The sequence below is a fragment of the Notolepis coatsorum genome, assembly GCF_963971535.1.
Source record: "Notolepis coatsorum genome assembly, chromosome: 6".
NCBI lineage: Eukaryota > Metazoa > Chordata > Actinopteri > Aulopiformes > Paralepididae > Notolepis > Notolepis coatsorum.
Window position 1 is genome coordinate 140,249,730 of NC_140170.1, and position 19,074 is coordinate 140,268,803.

The 19,074-nt window shown below is 42.2% G+C and overlaps 1 protein-coding gene across 1 annotated transcript in view; it reads left to right on the top strand.

Moving 5' to 3' along the window:
- Window positions 1-8,736: 8,736 nt before the first annotated feature.
- Window positions 8,737-19,074, top strand: part of LOC311229681 (solute carrier family 41 member 1-like) — a gene marked incomplete at both ends in the record, with an annotated part of 82,660 nt that continues 72,322 nt past the window's right edge. The window contains one exon of the mRNA XM_084315756.1: window positions 8,737-8,874. Within this exon, the coding sequence (XP_084171882.1) occupies window positions 8,737-8,874 (138 nt within the window). The remainder of the gene's footprint in view (window positions 8,875-19,074) is intronic.

Genomic DNA, 19,074 nt, shown 5'->3' on the forward strand with positions numbered 1-19,074 from the left:
TCCGTCCTCTTCGCATTCTGTAATGCAAGAGATGTTGCGCCACACACCAGTGTCAAGCAGCTTAAAATAAGGAATTCCTTTTCCTGGCAGAAATTGATAAACATTTCAAAATAAAAGTATGAAGTGAGTATTATAATATCGAAACATACATAAAAGGTGAATAAAAAATACACCATTATACATATTCCAAATGTAAAGAAAGGCTCCATGAATCATCAAATGTGAGTGTAAAATGGACATTTAGTGTTTTATTTGACTGCAGTATCAATTTGATTATTCAATCAAAGAGTTATATAAAGACTTAAAGGGATAGTTCAGATCTGTAAAGGGTTACTGGAAATAGATCAAAACCGCTCTCAAAGAGCACTTACAGGAGGCTGCAATTCGAAACTGGCCCCGGTAAATGTAGTTTCTTCCCCCTCAAATGCTATTTCATACAACTGAATGTCCAAAAGTCTGAACTATCCCTTTAAATAAGCACTTCTTGCCGCCTATTACAGCATAGGGCCTGATACTCTGCTATGGGTTTAATGTAATTTAAATGTCAATTAAAGAAGAGACCTTCCTTTATCATCTGGTATTGTACATATCATACAATACCAGATTGATATGTATTGTAGTGGAGCTTTGAATCACTTTTTATCAGGCATATGGTCCATAGACTGTAGTGATGTACCGATATATCAGCAGAAAATCGGTATCGGCTGAAATAGGTTTTAAAAAGCACAATCGGTATTGGTCTGATTTAATTTCTAAAGCCGAAATTTGGCCAAGCAGCCTCATTTGAGGAACTACTGGTGGCTACAGGCAAAGATACTCTGCCAAGTATTTTTTATTAAAGTGCCGACCCTATTCCAAACAGTTTCAAAGAACGACTTTCCAGATGGTTCTATGTAACAGCCTCAAGAAACATATCGTTGCATCCCCATTCCCCAATATGCTGTAAAGGGGAGCATGAAGTGCTTATTATTTTACTGTAAGCTGAGTTAATGATGCAGTCAAAAGGTCTAAGAGGTGAATTTTACACTGCTATGGGTTTAGCATAATTGATAATGAAATAAGAGCCTGTCCTTTATCATTTGGTATATGTATTGTAACAAGTCTTTTTTCAACTTTTATCAGGCCTACCTTTATACATGTTGCCGACAGCCTGTATCAGGCCCTATTTTGACATGGAAAAATTAACAGTAACCATAACTGATCATTTTACATATGGTATGTTCTTGCAGAGTTAATGTAGAGGTTCCTTAAAGTATTTTGGTTATTTTGCTGTACTGAGACAATTTAATGCATTTGTGTCAATTTCAGCTATTTTATCCAACATTTATCCACAGGAAGTCTTATTTGAGCTTAATGAACCTTCTTCTTTGTGTAGGCGAAATCACAAGTGTGTATTTTAAGATTATAGAGCACCATCCTCTGGCAAAGCACTGCAACAGGGCAAAATATCTGGATTGCTCTACCCTATTTCTAAGATATTAAACATTCTACCATGCAACTTTTGTTTAATTAATTAATTAATCTTATCTTATAGGCAGTGTTGCAAAGCATCTTGACCAATGTTGCTCAGACTTCTTCAAGTCAGGGGCAGCCCTCCATGGATGTTGTCAGGTAATAAACGACTGAAAACTCAAGGCATCTCAAATGCAATTCACCTCTTCTCTGCTTTTAATACATGCCCATCCTGCAAGATATCCCCCTCTTTACAACCATTTTGTATCTTGTATATAAAATGGGTTTATTGTATATAAAATAAATCCACCCTTGCTTTTATTTCCTCATTCCATCTCTACACAGAGTACAGCAACTTGCAATGGGCCTGGTCTACAAGATACACTACACGACCAAGGTACCCATGTACATGGCAAAATACTTCCCAAAGGTCAGTGAATACCACGATCACAACACCAGAGGGAGCTCCACAAATCATGTTAAACCCAGATTCGGCTCAAATAAGGGACTAAACACGTTTCGCAATTATGCCACATCAATGTGGAACGCCCTACCCAAAGCTGTAAAGGAATGTGGATCACTACCCACTTTCAAAACCTCTCTCAAGAGACACCTACGGGAGACTGCAATGCAACACTGGCCCCTGTAAATATCCTAACCCAACCCCCTCCAATGTACAGTCATTTACCTAGTATGGTCTTGTCAATAGTCCAATGTACAATTTTGTTTGTTTGTACAGAGTCCCCCCCCCCCCCCCCCTCAATGTACAGTTTTGCTTGTTTATACAATGTGCCCCCCCCCCCCCCCCCACCCACATCCAATGTAAATTACCCAGTATGGTTGTCAATATCCCAGTGTACCCAACCCCCCCCACCCAACCTCCTCCAATGTACAGTTTCTACGTCAAATGTATATACTCCCTTTTCTTGACTCCTTCTGTATCACAAACAGTACTGTATTTGCAAATCTGGTATGTCATAAATGTATAGATGTAGCAGTACTGACTATCTGTATGTCATGTATGTCATATATGTCCTGATGAATTGAAAATGGGGGACCCTGGTGTAAACAAGACGAAAGTCTTTCTCTGGTCTGCATCCCCTTAACAATTGTGTGTATTGAGCTGTACTGTATTGTACCCATTCTGCAATCTGTTAATAAAGTTTTCAATCAATCAATCAATCACACATACTCTGCACTCTCTCCACCCCTCCCTCTGACCTCATCCTCCTCTCCATCTCTCCACTGTCCTCACTCCCTTCTGACCCCTCCCTCCCTGTGACCAGGCTGGTGGAGGAGGTGAAGCTGCGGGCCAACAGCTGCTCTTGTGTTAAGGCATCCCCATCATTGCTATCCTCTGCCGAAGTTGGCTCCTCATTTTGACCGGTCCATAGTTCCAACTTGTCCTCAACTTTAATCTGGGAGGGTCCCGGCTCCTCCAGACCGGGGTTCCACTCCTGCTCGATGGGCTGCTGCTTTGGGGACATCTCTTCAGTTGATGCAAGAAAAGTTGGTGGCTTGGAGTCTGCAAGGATGGAAACGGAAATGTGTTACCAGCGGACCCGGTTACACTCGACATTGACTGTGCACTCACGTGAGCCTCAAACTGGGAATCATCTACTGTACCCATCGAGCGTCAAAGCAACTGAAGTCAAATTCATGTTCTCTAAGTGGTTTGAGATTACAGAATGGCAAGCAGTAACAAGGTCATCATTTTACAATAAGCACTCACTCTGGATGCATTCAGGCCTTCACATTGGCAGTAGGCAGAATGATAGGGATGATTTCGAACAAGTTATTTCAGTACATCCAAAAGGTACATACCAATGCCAGTCATGATTGTGAATGTTAGAGGGACGTCTGTAAAATGACATGTACTGTAACACCCTCCAAACTCACAACAGTTAGCTGTAAAATCACATGCAACACCCTCCAAACGCACCCCCCCCCCCCCCCGAAGAATTGTGATAAACCTCTCGACTTCCATAAACACCACTAACATACTAGTAATTTTGACTTCCAACATCTCAGAAATCAAAACACTAATACAACAGCTCATTTATCATAATTTATTCATCCATTGACCAATCTTCTAAAAACTATTACAAATCAGCAGTTATGGGAATCACATGTCTTTTGGAATATAAAAGTTAAAAAAACTGTACATTTCGTAACTGCACAAAGATAATCAAATGTAATCACACAAAGATAATCCAAATGAATAAAGGATGACTTTAAAATCCAAATGGCACTGCTGCCTTTATACTGCAATGTAGTGCAACATGTATATGGAGAATTCAAGCCATTTTCTCTCTGAGGTATAGGAACACTACAGCCAGAGGGCGACTATATATATATATATATTCACTAAGGCTGTCAAAGTTAACGCGGTATTAACGCGTTATCGCCCGATTCTATTAACGCCACTATTTTTTTAACTCACGATTAACTTTTAAGATTTTTTTTTCTTTTTTTTTCTAGACTTCACTCAGGTGTATTATTGATGCTCTCATTGATACTATGTTTGTTTCTGAAGTGTGTGTGTGTGTGTGAGAGAGAGATATATATATAGAGAGAGGGGGTGAGAGAGATGAGGAAGGGGCAAGAGAGAAAGAGAGCTGGGAGAGTGTGTGTGAGAGAGAGAGAGAGAGAGAGAGAGAGAGAGAGAGAGAGGGGGGGGTGGTGTAATTACTCAGCCCTTGTGTGGGTGAATGTAACAAGTTCCTAACGTTTTCTTTCCCCTATTATTTCATGCACACTTTATTCATTGTTTTAAATTATTATTTTCTTTTAAGTTATTTTGTGCATCACTCTGTTTTGAATTTGATGCAAATTTGCAATGCATGAGGGTCATCCTTTTGTGTTAAATGGCTGCATAAAGCAAGCATTTGTTGACTCGCATGTTGATAAGAGTATTAAAACTTGGAACTTGAAAAAGATCAGTTTAAATGATACTTTCCTTCTCTTGGTTGAAAGAGACATTGAATACAAACTGGTAGGCTTTTACTCTTAGCACGAAAAATGATTTCCAAGGTTTTTATGTACACCATATCTACAAATTTTTATGTGCAGGACTTTATGAATAATGGATTTGTCGATTCAAGGTAACTAGCTCAAGGTTCAAGGTATTCAAGGTATTCAAGGTAACTAGGTAATTATTATTCTAATAGCTCACAAATCATATTTGTTTTATAATAGTAATATAATGGTACTGTATATAATATTTGTACTGTAGCCTACAATGTTATAATTGTATTATAAAATAATATGTCATATAGCACTACCACTAGCGCTCTTGCCTTGATTGGAATAAAAAGGGTCTATGGTTGGTCAATTTAAATGTTTAAGACACTGTCCAAAATAAGCATTATTGGCCATGTTAGCACCAGATTCGCAGTTATAATCCAAACTATGGCTCTGTGAGACAAGCTTGTACACATAGTAGTGAGGACTTACAAATACATACCTGTATCCTTATCTCCTCCCTTACTATTGATGCTTTGGACCCACTTTTTCAAAGAGAAGATGCCTCTCGCAGACTTTTTCAGCTGCTTTCTTCCAATTTCTTTCTCTCCTTGGCATTCTGTAATCATAGAATATAGGCTTATGCTAAACCCACTTTTAAGTTTACTACCACTCTTAAGGGTTTAGTTCTTTTTTTTAAATTTTTTTTATATATATATGTGGGTTCGACATTGCACAGCCTAAGGTTCTTGTCAAATAGTTGAAAATAATTTTTAAATCGGCACTGGTTAGTGGTTAATGAAAATATCCACTGACAGCATTTGTAGCAATGCTAATGAAACAAATGGGTTCAGCTTGCCAGTTGACCTCTTTATCACTCATACTATCGTTTTGTGGCCATCTTCTGTAGCTTGTCACTCTGACTGTCTATTCTTCTGATCGCATCATGAATGAATGAATGAATGAAAACTTTATTAACAGATTGCAGAATGGGTACAGTACAGTACAGCTCAATACATACAATTGTTAAGGGGATGCAGCCCAGAGAAAGACTTTCGTCTTGTTTACATCAGGGTCCCCCATTTTCAATTCATCGTAACATATATGACATACATGACATACAGATAGACAGTACTGCTACATCTATACATTTATGACATACCAGATTTGCAAATACAGTACTGTTTGTGATACGAAAAGAGTCCAGAAAAAAAAGTATATACATTTGACGTAGAAACTGTACATTGGAGGAGGTTGGGTAGGTGGGGGGGGGGTGGGGGGGACTGTACGTTGGAGGTGGTTGGGTGGGGGGGGGTTGAATAGGAGTGGGGGGAGGTTGGGTAGGAGGGGTGGGTGGGGGGCATTGTACCACTGTACAAGCAAAACTGTACATTGGAATATTGACCAGACCATACTTGGTAATTTACTGTACATTGGAGGGGGTTGTGTTAGGACATTTACATCATAGGACATCATGAATGAATGAATGAATGAATGAATGAATGAATGAATTTTTATTCACACACACACACGATACATTTTACATGCGAGTATCCTCATGTGATAACATGTCGCAAATTGTGTGCATGTGCCAGGTCTCCCAAGAAGCTATTTAAAGCTTTTGGAGGGAGCCTGAACACAGATACAAACAGAATATGAACAACAAAACAATAACAAAATAAACAAAACAAACAAACAAAAACAAAACAAAAAACTACAACGTGGGTAGGTTTATACACCTACCTACTAACTGACATATAACAGAGATACATAATACAGACAATTTTATTCCTAAGTTATAATTTTAATTAGAGATATGATTTGAGCAGTTCCTCTTTCAATGATTTTTTAAAGGTTTTAAAGGTATTAGTCATTTTTAGATTTTCATCAAGCTTGTTCCAGATCTGTGGACCCCTGCATGCTATGCTTAGGCTAGCACAATTTAGCCTTCTCCTCTTGCCAGATATAAGATGCTTGTTTCTTGTGTTGTGGATGTGCAGTGGTTGGCAGACTGGGATAAGCTCAGACAGTCTGTGATTCATGTTGTTGACAACTTGATACATAATTGATGCGTTTTGATGAATGTTAAATTCAGCGAGCCTCAGGAGACCAAAGCGATGGAAAAGAGGCTTTGAGGGCGCTCGATACCCGGACCATGACAGCACTCGTAGTACCCTCTTTTGTAGGCTTTCTAGTTTTTTGAGATGGCTGGGGTATGTGTTGCACCATATGACGTTACAGTAATTAATGAGGGGTTCAAACAGGGTTTTGTATAAAGTGAGAAGGGCAGGCAAGGGAAGAAAATGACGTATTTTGCAGAATAAGCCAACATATTTGGACAGTTTTGTTTGTAGGTATTTTATGTGGCATTTGAAATTGAGTGACTCATCGATGATGACCCCCAGGAATTTTGTGGACGCCACTCTTGACAGCTCCTTTTCATTTATTTTTATGCACATGTGATGTGTGTGCATCCGATTTGAGTGGAAGACAATAAATCATAGCAGGTGTTTAATCAAAGATCCCCGATTTCTAGTCTTGCACAAGAACCAATCAGCATGGGTATGGGCGGGTTAATTTTCCATTGATGGAGATTTGATTGGCTGTTTTTAAATAAAGTGCTAAAGTCTGGTTAGTTCGGCCAGAGAAACAAATATACTAATTAAAATGGTTGGACCTGCGAGATTTGTACTTGTACTTTGTAGGTCTGCATTTTAAATGTAAGGAGTAAAAAGTATATATTTTTTCCCTGAAATGTAATTGAGTAAAAGTACAAGTATACAAACCTAATAATACTAGAGTAAAGTACAAATCAACAAAAAAAAGTACTTAAGTATTGTAACGAAGTACAATTACTCAAGTACTTTATACCCCTGCTCTTCTCCCGGATAAGCCCCTGCCCGTATGAGAACTGATCCCTGTGTACCGACCTTCGCTATCAGACAACAACGATTCTCTTGGATTACGGTTTGGCTGACACTTACACTAACCACTTCCTTCCCCCTAAAACAGCAATACAACGACTACACTTGCTTCTACCTTGTGCCGTGTCACGTGTATTTTATTAATTCCAATCTGGTGACGGCTCAATACACCCAGGAAATCCTACAAGTATGTGCTGCAACATTTAAAGAAACATTTTGAAGAACGAGCCACACAATAAAATCCAGTAGCATAAAGAGAGAGGTCTGGAAAACCTAAGCGGGTGGATTCATGCTTTAAAATACAAACATTAATTGAGGATGGATGACGGGAGAGACAATGTCCCCCAGAGAGTTCATGGACCATGGTTTGATCGTGAGACTCTATAGTGCAGAGAGACGAGCAGACAACTGGACGGGTTCCAAGGGTGCTTAATATAAAAGACAGAGTCAGACAAGCGTGAGGTCAAAGACGAGGCCGCATATTCAGATGGTATGCGGGACAATCCAGGACAAGGGTAGTCCGACGAGTGGTGGTCATACACGGGATCCTCTACCTGGCAGGGAGGGGAGCCAGGTAGAGGACTAGAGACAAAGGAGGACAGGCAGGATTAGACACGGCAAGATGGGTATGGGAATAAACAGGATACAACAAGCAAAAACGATGACTGACTGGGTTAGCTGAGAATACAATCTGGCGCCGTCTAGCAGTACGAGCTGGGTATTAGTAGCCAGGTGATTGCCAATCACCAGCAGCTGTGGATGCCTCGGGACCTGCCTCCACACACCAGGTTCCAATCCTGCAATCACTCCCACATACTGTACCCACACAGAGACAACGACACTAGGAAACAGGGGACATGACAGACCAACTGCGTCCAGGTGCTGGTTTCACCCATACAAACATGAACTGTAACTGTAGTCTTCTGTAATGAGATTTACCACAGAAATACGGTAACGATTCAGCATAGTATTTCTCTGGCTCAGATGTTAGCATTTATCTTAGTAAGTACAGAGACAACAGAGAGATTGGACAAGCTGGCAAAACTAAGCTGGCAGGGTGAAAAACAAACATTGATGAAGCTTTTCTGGTTGCCAGCAGGGGGGGGGGGGTGTGTGTGTGTGTGTGTGTGTGTGTGTGTGTGTGTGTGTGTGTGTGTGTGTGTGTGTGTGTGTGTGTGTGTGTGTGTGTGTGTGTGTGTGTGTGTGTGTGTGTGTGTGTGTGTGTGTGTGTGTGTGTGTGTGTGTGTGTGTGTGTGTGTGTGTGTGTGTGTGTGTGTGTGTGTGTGTGTGTGTGTGTGTGTGTGTGTGTGTGTGTGTGCACATTGGCAGCTCACACACCACTCACCAGAGAGATGAACCACAGCAGCGGAATCCCATCTTGTCCTCGAACAACAAGATGGAGGATGGAAAAGACAAGCCCTGCTGCATGTCCCCCAGAGAGTCTTCCAGGACCATCTGCATCCAGGTGCTGCTTCCTTATCTGGTGGCTGGGCTGGGGATGGTCACGGCTGGCATAGTGCTGGATGGGGTGCAGGTCAGTCAGTTGGATTCTTGATGTTGAATGAGATGACTCCTTAGGGACCCACCAAAGATGCCTTTCCCAAGCAACATGAGGAATGATTTGATTTCATTGTTACTTTATAATTTTTAGGGGTTGGCACAATCACAGGATGTATGTGAATGAATCCCTCCTCTGCTGCACAGGTTTTCTTCATGGTGCTATAGTATTTCCCTACAGTATATAATTCAGTGCTGAATCATAATTTCACAATAATCATAATGTGGTAAATAATGGAATGATCTAATCTTCTCATATCTTCTCATCCTGGCTGAGATACAATCTTATCTAATGGGGATCTGTGGACTATTTTATAACTATTTGGGGGTCCTTTTAGCGTCTGTGACGTTTTGGAACCATGGTCTACTATACAAACACAGAGGACTTGTTATCCTTCCATATACATGTCCAACGTACATGTCCAACGTTACCTGCACAACAGAGAGATGAGTGACACATGGTATTATTACACTATGCTCAGTGCATTGTGCAGCCAAACTGGTTACATCTGATGTTAAAACAATGTTATTATAATACCTTCCAAGCTAAAATAATTATGCTCTAGTAAAGAATACTACCAGGCAGGAAGGATAAGGATACTGTGTCTTTCTCTTTTTATTCTCTCTCTCTCTCTCTCTCTCTCTCTCTCTCTCTCTCTCTCTCTCTCTCTCTCTCTCTCTCTCTCTCTCTCTCTCTCTCTCTCTCTCTCTCTCTCTCTCTCTCTCTCTCTCTCTCTCTCTCTCTCTCTCTCTCTCTCTCTCTCTCTCTCTCTCTCTCTCTCTCTCTCTCTCTCTCTGTGGACCGGTGAGGTGACTGAACTGTGCGAGGGTGAATTCAGAGGTCACAGTGGCCCAGTGGATCTGATAAAGAGGCACAGTTTTTGTCAAATATGCTCATTTAGAATGGGTGGACATACGGTTATATGTCTCTTATTTTGCATGCAACAATGTATAAGCCCATAATAACCTTATAGGTCTACGACAACCTTATGTATACATTACACCCATAACAACCACCTTATGTATACAAAACATCCATAACAACCTTATGTATACATTACACCCATAACAACCACCTTATGTATACAAAACATCCATAACAACCTTATGTATACAAAACATCCATAACAACCTTATGTATACATTACATCCATAACAACAACCTTATGTATACACCTATATAACAACCTTCTGTATACATTACACCCATAACAACATTCTGTATGCATTACATCCATAGCAACCGTCTGTATGCATTACATCCATAACAACCTTATGTATACATTACATCCATAACAACCGTCTGCATGCATTACATCCATAACAACCGTATGTATACATTACATCTATAACAACCTTCTGTATTCATCCATAACAACCTTATGTATGCATTACATCGATAACAACCGTATGTGTACATTACATCTATAACAACCATATGTATGCATTACATCCATAACAAATATCTATACATTACATCCATAACAACCTTTTTTAACAGAGGGTATAACAACCTTATGTATGCATTACATCTATAACAAGATGTTCTACAATTGTGTAACCAAAATCAATTTCACTTTGTAAAACATTTGTAAAAATGATAATAATAATAATAATAATAATAATAATAATAATAATAATAATAATAATAATAATAATAATAATAATAATAATAATAATAATAATAATAATAATAATAATAATAATAATAATAATAATAATAATAATAATAATAATAATAATAATAATAATAATAATAATAATAATAATAATAATAATAATAATAATAATAATAATAATAATAATAATAATAATAATAATAATAATAATAATAATAATAATAATAATAATAATAATAATAATAATAATAATAATAATAATAATAATAATAATAATAATAATAATAATAATAATAATAATAATAATAATAATAATAATAATAATAATAATAATAATAATAATAATAATAATAATAATAATAATAATAATAATAATAATAATAATAATAATAATAATAATAATAATAATAATAATAATAATAATAAAATAAAAATGTAAAAGCAGTCAGATTTCTCACAAAATGATTCCTGGAATATTTCAGAATGTCAATATGATGAATGTCGATTATATTACCAAACATGTTGTTTTCCATACCTCAGCAGATAAACTGTATCAATAACGGAAGAAAACAGCCTTCAAAATCACACAATATTCATTTTTTCCACCCAGACTATTAGTCATCCAGTTACTCCTAAACCACCACAGTACCACAGGGGGCGCCAGAGAGAACAGACCGCACAAACTACAGTACATCGTGTTTCAGGGACAGATTTCACCTGAGTCATTGTGATTGTGTGTGTGTGTGTGTGTGTGTGTGTGTGTGTGTGTGTGTGTGTGTGTGTGTGTGTGTGTGTGTGTGTGTGTGTGTGTGTGTGTGTGTGTGTGTGTGTGTGTGTGTGTGTGTGTGTGTGTGTGTGTGTGTGTGTGTGTGTGTGTGTGTGTGTGTGTGTGTGTGTGTGTGTGTGTGTGTGTGTGTGTGTGTGAGAGCACTAGAGGAGAAAATGTCCAGAGGCAGTCTCATTTTGCTTTCTGTCACACCTTAAAATACCACACAAATATAAAATCTGCACCAAGGACTGGACATGTAGATGCTATTGATTTTCATCCATGTGTCAGACCTTGTCAAATACAGCACATAATGATTCTCTGGTCAGAGAGAGAGCGAGAAAGAGAGAGACTTAATTAAGAGTGACCGATTCAACAAGCGAATCCCAGCTGAGTGAAGGAGATGACAGTTGGGTTCTGTCTGTTAAACTCATCCTATCAGACAGGAGAACTTATGTCCCGTAGATGTGTCCAGTCAGCACCACACGCTGGCAACACAGGTACGGCACGCGCTGGCAACACAGGTACGGCACGCGGCACCTGCTGCTCCTGAGAATGCGTCACACACTCAGAGGGAGGATGTTGAGGAACAGAGAAGAGAGTGTAGTAAGAGAGCGATCAAATGCAGGGAAGCGGAGCTGTCCTCCCAACAAATCAAGTTAAAGAGACATCAGTGCCTGTCCCTGGACGTGAGACGTGAGGACAAAGTCACCTCAAGAGGGGAAGTGAGAGAGAACGTGCGTGAGAGAGAAAAACTGCGCGGGAGCCCTGTTGCAGTCCAGTCACCCCGTTCTCACACAGACGGCAGCAGCAACCTCTAATCCCTCCCTTGCTCCCTACCTCCCTCCCTCCCTCGCTCCCTACCGCCCTCCCTCGCTCCCTCCCTCCTTCCCATGCAGCTCACCATCACGACTCGCCCGCTCGTCTGAGCTCAAAGTGTTCCCCTATTGGCGGCAGGACAGGTGCTGTGCCTCCCCACTTCACACCGTCCTCCTTCAATGTCACCCCGGCGGGCCGGGCAGCTTTAGGACCGCGTCACCATCTCTCATCGTCCTTCGTCCCTTTACACGCCACCCGGCTTTGCGAGACGGTCCTCCTGCTGTCTCCTGCTGCTCAAACATGAGGAGGGGGCTCCGGTGCCACGGGCAGGCTCGCACAGGGCACCAGGTACAGGAGGAGGAGGAGAGGGAGACGGAGGAGGAGGAGGAGAAATTGCAGCAGCAGAGGAGGGCTGAGAAAAAGCTGCTGGCCTTCTGGATGTCTCTGTCCCACAGGACCTGGACCTTCTTCAGGACTCGCGAGCGCCTGGGCTTCCAGCGTTCCACCTCGGCCGTCCGCCTGCTAAAGAGTGAGGCGTGAGCAGAATGTGTGTGTGTGTGCGGTTGTAGTGTGTGCGTGTGTGTGTGTGTCTGAGTGCCTGTGCAGGGGAGGTGGTCTGTCAGTGAGAGGGTGTCAGAGGAGGCCTCACAGCCTCTATGTCTAGAGTACCCGTGTGTAATGTGTGCATGATGTGTGTGTTTGCTCGTGTGTAATGTGTGCGTGATGTGTGTGTTTGCATCTGTGTCCTCCATGCCAGAGGACAAAGGCAACCAGTCCATTTCCTCACCCGGCTCCACTGTTGCCACCATGACTTTATCTTAGCAACGCTGGATCCCACCGAGCAACAGGTGAGGGATGGAATGACTTATTTCAATCACTTCTCTTCTCTTGGCCCTGGCTGCAGGGATAGTCATGGACGTAGTACAAGTATGCATGTGTGTGTGTGTGTGTGTGTGTGTGTGTGTGTGTGTGTGTGTGTGTGTGTGTGTGTGTGTGTGTGTGTGTGTGTGTGTGTGTGTGTGTGTGTGTGTGTGTGTGTGTGTGTGTGTGTGTGTGTGTGTGTGTGTGTGTGTGTGTGTGTGTGTGTGTGTGTGTGTGTGTGTGTGTGTGTGTGCGTGCGTGTACGTGCATCTATAAATAGCATCCCAATAGCAGTCGTGGACGTGGTACAAGTATGCATGTGTGTGTGTGTGTGTGTGTGTGTAGGTGTGTGTGTGTGTGTGTGTGTGTGTGTGTGCGTGTGTGAGAGAGAGAGAGAGAGAGAATGGGTGTGTGATACGAGAAGGAGAGGGACAGAGAATGAATAAGTGAGAGAGAGAACGAGAAAGTCTGTGATATAACACACAGTTTGACTGATTAAGTGACATTGCCGGTCTAAGAGGTGCTTCATATCTAAACAATTGTGTACATTATTGCTACATTGGCTGCAGAGATAGTCATGGACGTAGTACAAGTATGTGATGGGGGGTGTGTGTGTGTTCTCACTACATGGCTGCTTTTTTTGCGTATGTATGCATGTGTGTGTGTGTGTTTGTGTGTTTGTGTGTGTGTGCGTGTGTGTGCGTGCGTGCGCGTGCGCGTGCGCGCGTGCGTGTGTGTGTGTGTGTGTGTGAGAGAGAGAATGGGTGTGTGATACGAGAAGGAGAGGGAGAGAGAGTGAATAAGTGAGAGAGAACAAGAGAGTCTGTGATATCAAAATCTTTTGTTATTTTCCTTTTTTTCAACATGAATCAAGACAACACAATACAGTAACAACACCAATAAACAAGACATCAAGGGACAACAATAGCAATAATAATAACAACAACAATAACGACAATGACAATGACAATGACCATCAATCAAATTAGAACAATGAGAAAACAAAAGAGCTCAACAGGAGGACATTCCCAGTACATATGCATAAATGTTCCGTTGGCATTTGGAGATAAGGTTGTAACATTCTGGGTCCTGTCCTACCTTAGGATGGTACCCTACTGTCTGTCTGGATTACTTCACCTTGTTGTTTGGGTTGCACTAATTGTATGTCACTTCTGATTTGCTGTCTCGCACTGATTGTCTGTCACATCTGGAAGCTGTCACTGGCTGTCATTCTGGCTGTCACTAATTGACACGTTGGAATGTTGGAATGTGGCTTTATAATGAATGCTCTGTTCTCTTGTTCTTTGCTAGAGCTTCACTATATCCTACGAGCAGGACCGCCTGAACGAGTGCTGACACAACTCTCTGTTCTATTCTCTGTTGACGCTTGGCGTCTATATATTTCTGTTTCTACTTGTTCTCTTAATAAAGAGAATACCTTGTTTTGAAGAGCAAACACTTCTCCGTCTCTTTTCCTCGACCATTGGAACTCCCACTTACCTGCTACCGTAACAAAGGTACATCGAGAGTCAGGTCTGAGACCCATTAGATTCAATCATCTAGGGGTCAAATAAGTCCTGTGAACAAAATGTATGTAGAAGGGTGGATTATCCCTACTTGGTGAGGGTGCTATTCTACTGGCACCGGATAGTAGGCACCCGGCTGAGCTAAGTCCAGCCGGGTCCCCGACTGCAGTGTTGAGGTACTAGGCTTAAGGTTAGCAAAGGTGACATATAGGGCCTTAGGATTTACTGACCTAGGACTGGTGTACTGGTCCTTCCCGCCTCTTAACACTTTCAGTGCCCAGCAGGGGGCGCACATTTAGTGCTTGAATGCCCACCATCCGCTTCAATGTTAACGTTAATATCGCCTAATCTATGTTTTAAATTATGTGTCTAATCTGCCCGTTGCCCATCAATGACTCGCTTTCCAGTCAACATTGTCAAAGCAGATTGTTTTTTTATCGGTTCATTTCCGTTTTATAGCATTTTGAAAAGCCCTCGTTTTCGAGATTTTTTTTTAAGATTCTCTGATAAATGCCCTGTGCTGTAATATTCTAGAACGTTGTAATTTTTCGGCCTATTTATGAATCGTTTTCAAATAAACGCTAGACCATCGATAGTATATGTGTACGCATGCACGCTGGTGCCGCGCGCTAGTTCCTGACCGCTCGCACAGTCAAACAGTCTGGGGGACACAGAGGAAAAGCTTATATCTCTGTGAAAACGGGTCTGATCATCCCAAGACTGGTAAAATAGATTCCTTACCTGAGATCAGATGGTATCCAAATGGATTATTCCAATTCCTGATCGCCATTCCAAAAATCAATCCTTTTATTGATCCAATGCAACGTACTGTAAACACATAGTCCACGCATTCCTGAGGCTCCACAATGACTGGGATCATCTCCGGTTACATGCGTGAGAAAAATGTGGATTCCGGAGTTTTTTTTTCTCATCAATTTTCATTGAGTCCAATCCAAAAGGGTGCATTACCATCTGGGAGACGATAGGGGGCGCTTTTTTTACATCTGAGCGCCTGGCGGGGCAGGCTTACCAACGGTAGACTCGGTTGATGAAATATGAATTCAGATCGCTAATAAAAAAAATAAAACGAATATTCTCATGATGGGCATTCAACCCGCGGGCTAATAACCCGAGATATCTCGGGTTGAGCATTCAAAGTGTTAAGGGCAATACTCAGTAACCCCTAATCACCCACACTCCCCTAGTACGCTCCACACCCCCTCACACCCGGTGGAAGTAGTGGTTGGTGTAATTCTCCCCAAAGCAGTACCATACCTTTCTCTGTGGAGAGACCTGAAATTAACACTTACCCTGCTGGGTGAAATACAGGGTATTAAAATAAGTTAGACAGTACGACACCATAAAACCACACGCACACAGCGAATCCAATTATCAGTCTCACTTTACTGAAAAATGGGAATTGAGCAGTCACAGAAACATGTTATTACAATACTACTCAATGTTAATTAAATGGGGCACGTTCCCTTTAAGGAGGTGCTGCGGTAGCACAATGCAGAATACTACTACCAACCCCAGTTCAACCCCATAGGTACCCTGGAACATATACCACAAACAGCTAGTACAAACCACGGTTCAACCCTGCGGGTAACCTGGAACGTGTACATACAACCTGCGTGGGCCCACACCTGTACTAAGCCGGCACATTAAAGTTACTACCAAAAGAAAAGAAGAAAGAAAAGAATAAAGAAAACCCAGTTAGAGCGCCCGGTCATAGCTTGGGGACGTTGTGGCCGCAAACACAATGGCCCTTTCACTCCCTTGAGAGCCTGAGCAAATAAAAGGCTGTATTCCAGAGACCAGGAGAAAGCACGGGTTGTCCCTTTAATGAACACGCGTACCTAGCAAAGTTCGCCGCCACGGCACTTACTAACAATGTCAAGTTCACGTTAAACAGTCTAGCCGTGGCTGGCTTTAGCACGCATGTATCATGAAGTCGGTGCTTCTCCGGCGATAAAAGGTGTCTCTGTAGACGTCACCTGGTTCACCCCGTCCGGGATGATGCGGGTAGTCAGTAGGTGGTCTGCTGGTCTGCTGGAAGCGTCCAGTAGAAGCCTTGGGTTGAAGCGTCCTCCTTTCACGGTTAGCTTGGTGCGCGCAACGAGCTAAGCTAACAGGCTAACTCACGATGACAGTGTTACCTAATAGCCGTTGCGGCTAACTGAGCTCACGACCTAGACTTCTAATTCGCAGGGTCTCCGTCGTCCTCTCACGTTGGTCGGTTGACCGTTCTCCTCGCCGGCGCAACGTCTCGATACTATACACTCAGGGACCGAAACTAGAGAGCGCCACCCGCCATTGGCGCTCAGTTTTTACGTTTGGCGCCTCCCACTGAGAGGTCTGACCGCCGTGTGGCGGGCAATCAAATAGTCATGTGAAAACCGAAAATCATGATCCAATTCTTTAGCGGAGTTCTCACTCGCTGTCTCAGCACAGACATGCAGCGCACCGCGCACTGCTGCTGCTGCTCCTACCCCTCCCCACCTGTTTCTGTATGCCTGCATGTAAACAGAGGCTATTGCCTCCGACAGTCACCGTGACGTTAGTCTAGTCAGTGTGGGACCTTCGTGAGATAACGTTAGCTACCGTTACAAAATGACCCAGTCAACTATTCACTTAGTTTAATACATGAGGCATTGTGTAACGTTATCCAGCCGGCTAGCTACTGATAGCTCCCGACATCAACAAATGCTCCAGCAATAGTCCAGTGCATAATACCTCCGTTGGCTAGGTAGCTCACTAGTCACTACGAAATGTCGCAGTAAACTAAATAGTTCACTGAGGCGTTGTCCCAACGCCATCCAGCAGTAGCTACAGATAGCTCCTGACATCAATGTCCTACAACAACATGCGTATTCGAGTCCCTGGCTTACATCGCATGAGTGAGGGCTGCTGAATAGGGTCCAGCTGTAGCTCAGGAGAATCCTTTTGCATGCTGAATGTAGCGTTTAGAGTCCAGCTGCAGCGCCGGAGAATCCTTGCTGGAGCTGGAGGCCACTCGAGTATACACACAGACAGTGGAGCTGTTTGCAGACAGCGAGGTGGCGATGTCTCGCAGATAACACAATCACAAGTATGATTATATAATATATATATTTTATTAAAAAAAATTTATATAAAATAATAATAAAAAATTTTTTATCAAAAAAAAGTTGGCAGGTAAGAAATATGCTTGGCGGGTAGATTCTTCCCATCTACCCGCCACTGGCCGGTGAGTCAAAAGGTTAATTTCGCTCCCTGTATACACTATACACTATACACAGCGTTACACTTAGTCACTGGGCCACTTTATTAGCCGTTAGCTGGATGCTCGCGGGAGCTCGCTATCGCACACCTGCTCTCGTCGACGGTCAGCGCAGAGAGAGGGCGTGTTCCTTGCTTCTTCGTGTCTTCCACAGTACACCGGATGTCGTTCTTCTGACCACCAGTCTGACTATCCCGCAGCACCCCCTAGTGTTCGTCCTGCCAAGGGAACATATCGGAAAGTCCTGTTGAATGTCTGTATTGATTGTGATATCTGTTCACAGACACATTCATGTGTCTACATTTAGATGAATCTGTTGGTGATCTGGGTTGCGTGAGGATAGCCGAACATTTTCCCAGACTGCATCCCAATCAAAATCTACATCTAACTCCGGGACATCCCTTCTCCAAATCGTATCAAGGGGGAGGTCTTTATACGAGGACATAAGTAAATGGCGATAAAAGTCAGAAACGAAGCCTCTCGATGTCTCTTTGTCATAAAAGAATTTGTGAAAATGGTGACGCTCTAGTGGAACGTCCCATGGAACGCCATGAGCCTTCAGAGCTGCTCTTATTTGTAAAGAAAAGAAAAAGGAGGTTCCTGGGAGATCATATCCGCTGGATAGATCCTGGAAAGAACCAGAGTTATCGAAGATATCCCCCAATGTGTGGATGCCTTCCTTTTCCCATCTAGGGTACCTAATAGGTTGTTGTCCAATAAGGAGCAAATTGTTATTAAATAGAGGGGAACGCGTGTGCCACCGATGGCGGCTAGTACACACTTTCTGGGTGTCGCGCCAAGTCTGAATCACATATGTGATAAGAGGGTCAAATCGTAATTTGCATTACTTAATTGAAATGTTGGTATACACAATATCCTGAAGTCTATGACTTACTTGACTTAATCCTCTTTACCCCGTTGGGGGGCATAGGGCGTCTGAAGTCTATATGGGGACACTATCTTCTCCTCCAATGGTCGCCAGGACACGGCTGCTTGAGCGTCAAACAAAGTGATCAGAGGTCTCAAAGAAAAAGCTTGAAAATAATATTTGAAGTCTGGAAATGCTAAACCCCCATCGAGTTTACTCCTCTGGGCAGTTGATCTCTTTAAGCACGGGCGTTTGTTGTTCCAGACGAATTTATATGAGGCAGAGTGCAATTTCTGCCAGTAACCAACAGGAGGAGGTAACGGGAGCATGGAGCTGATAAAGTTAATTCTGGGTAAAATATTAATTTTAATTATTGACGCATGGGCCTGTAATGAATTTTTTTATTTGGACCATCTGTTGAAGTCATTCGTAATCCTGTCACCCAAGCTGGACTAA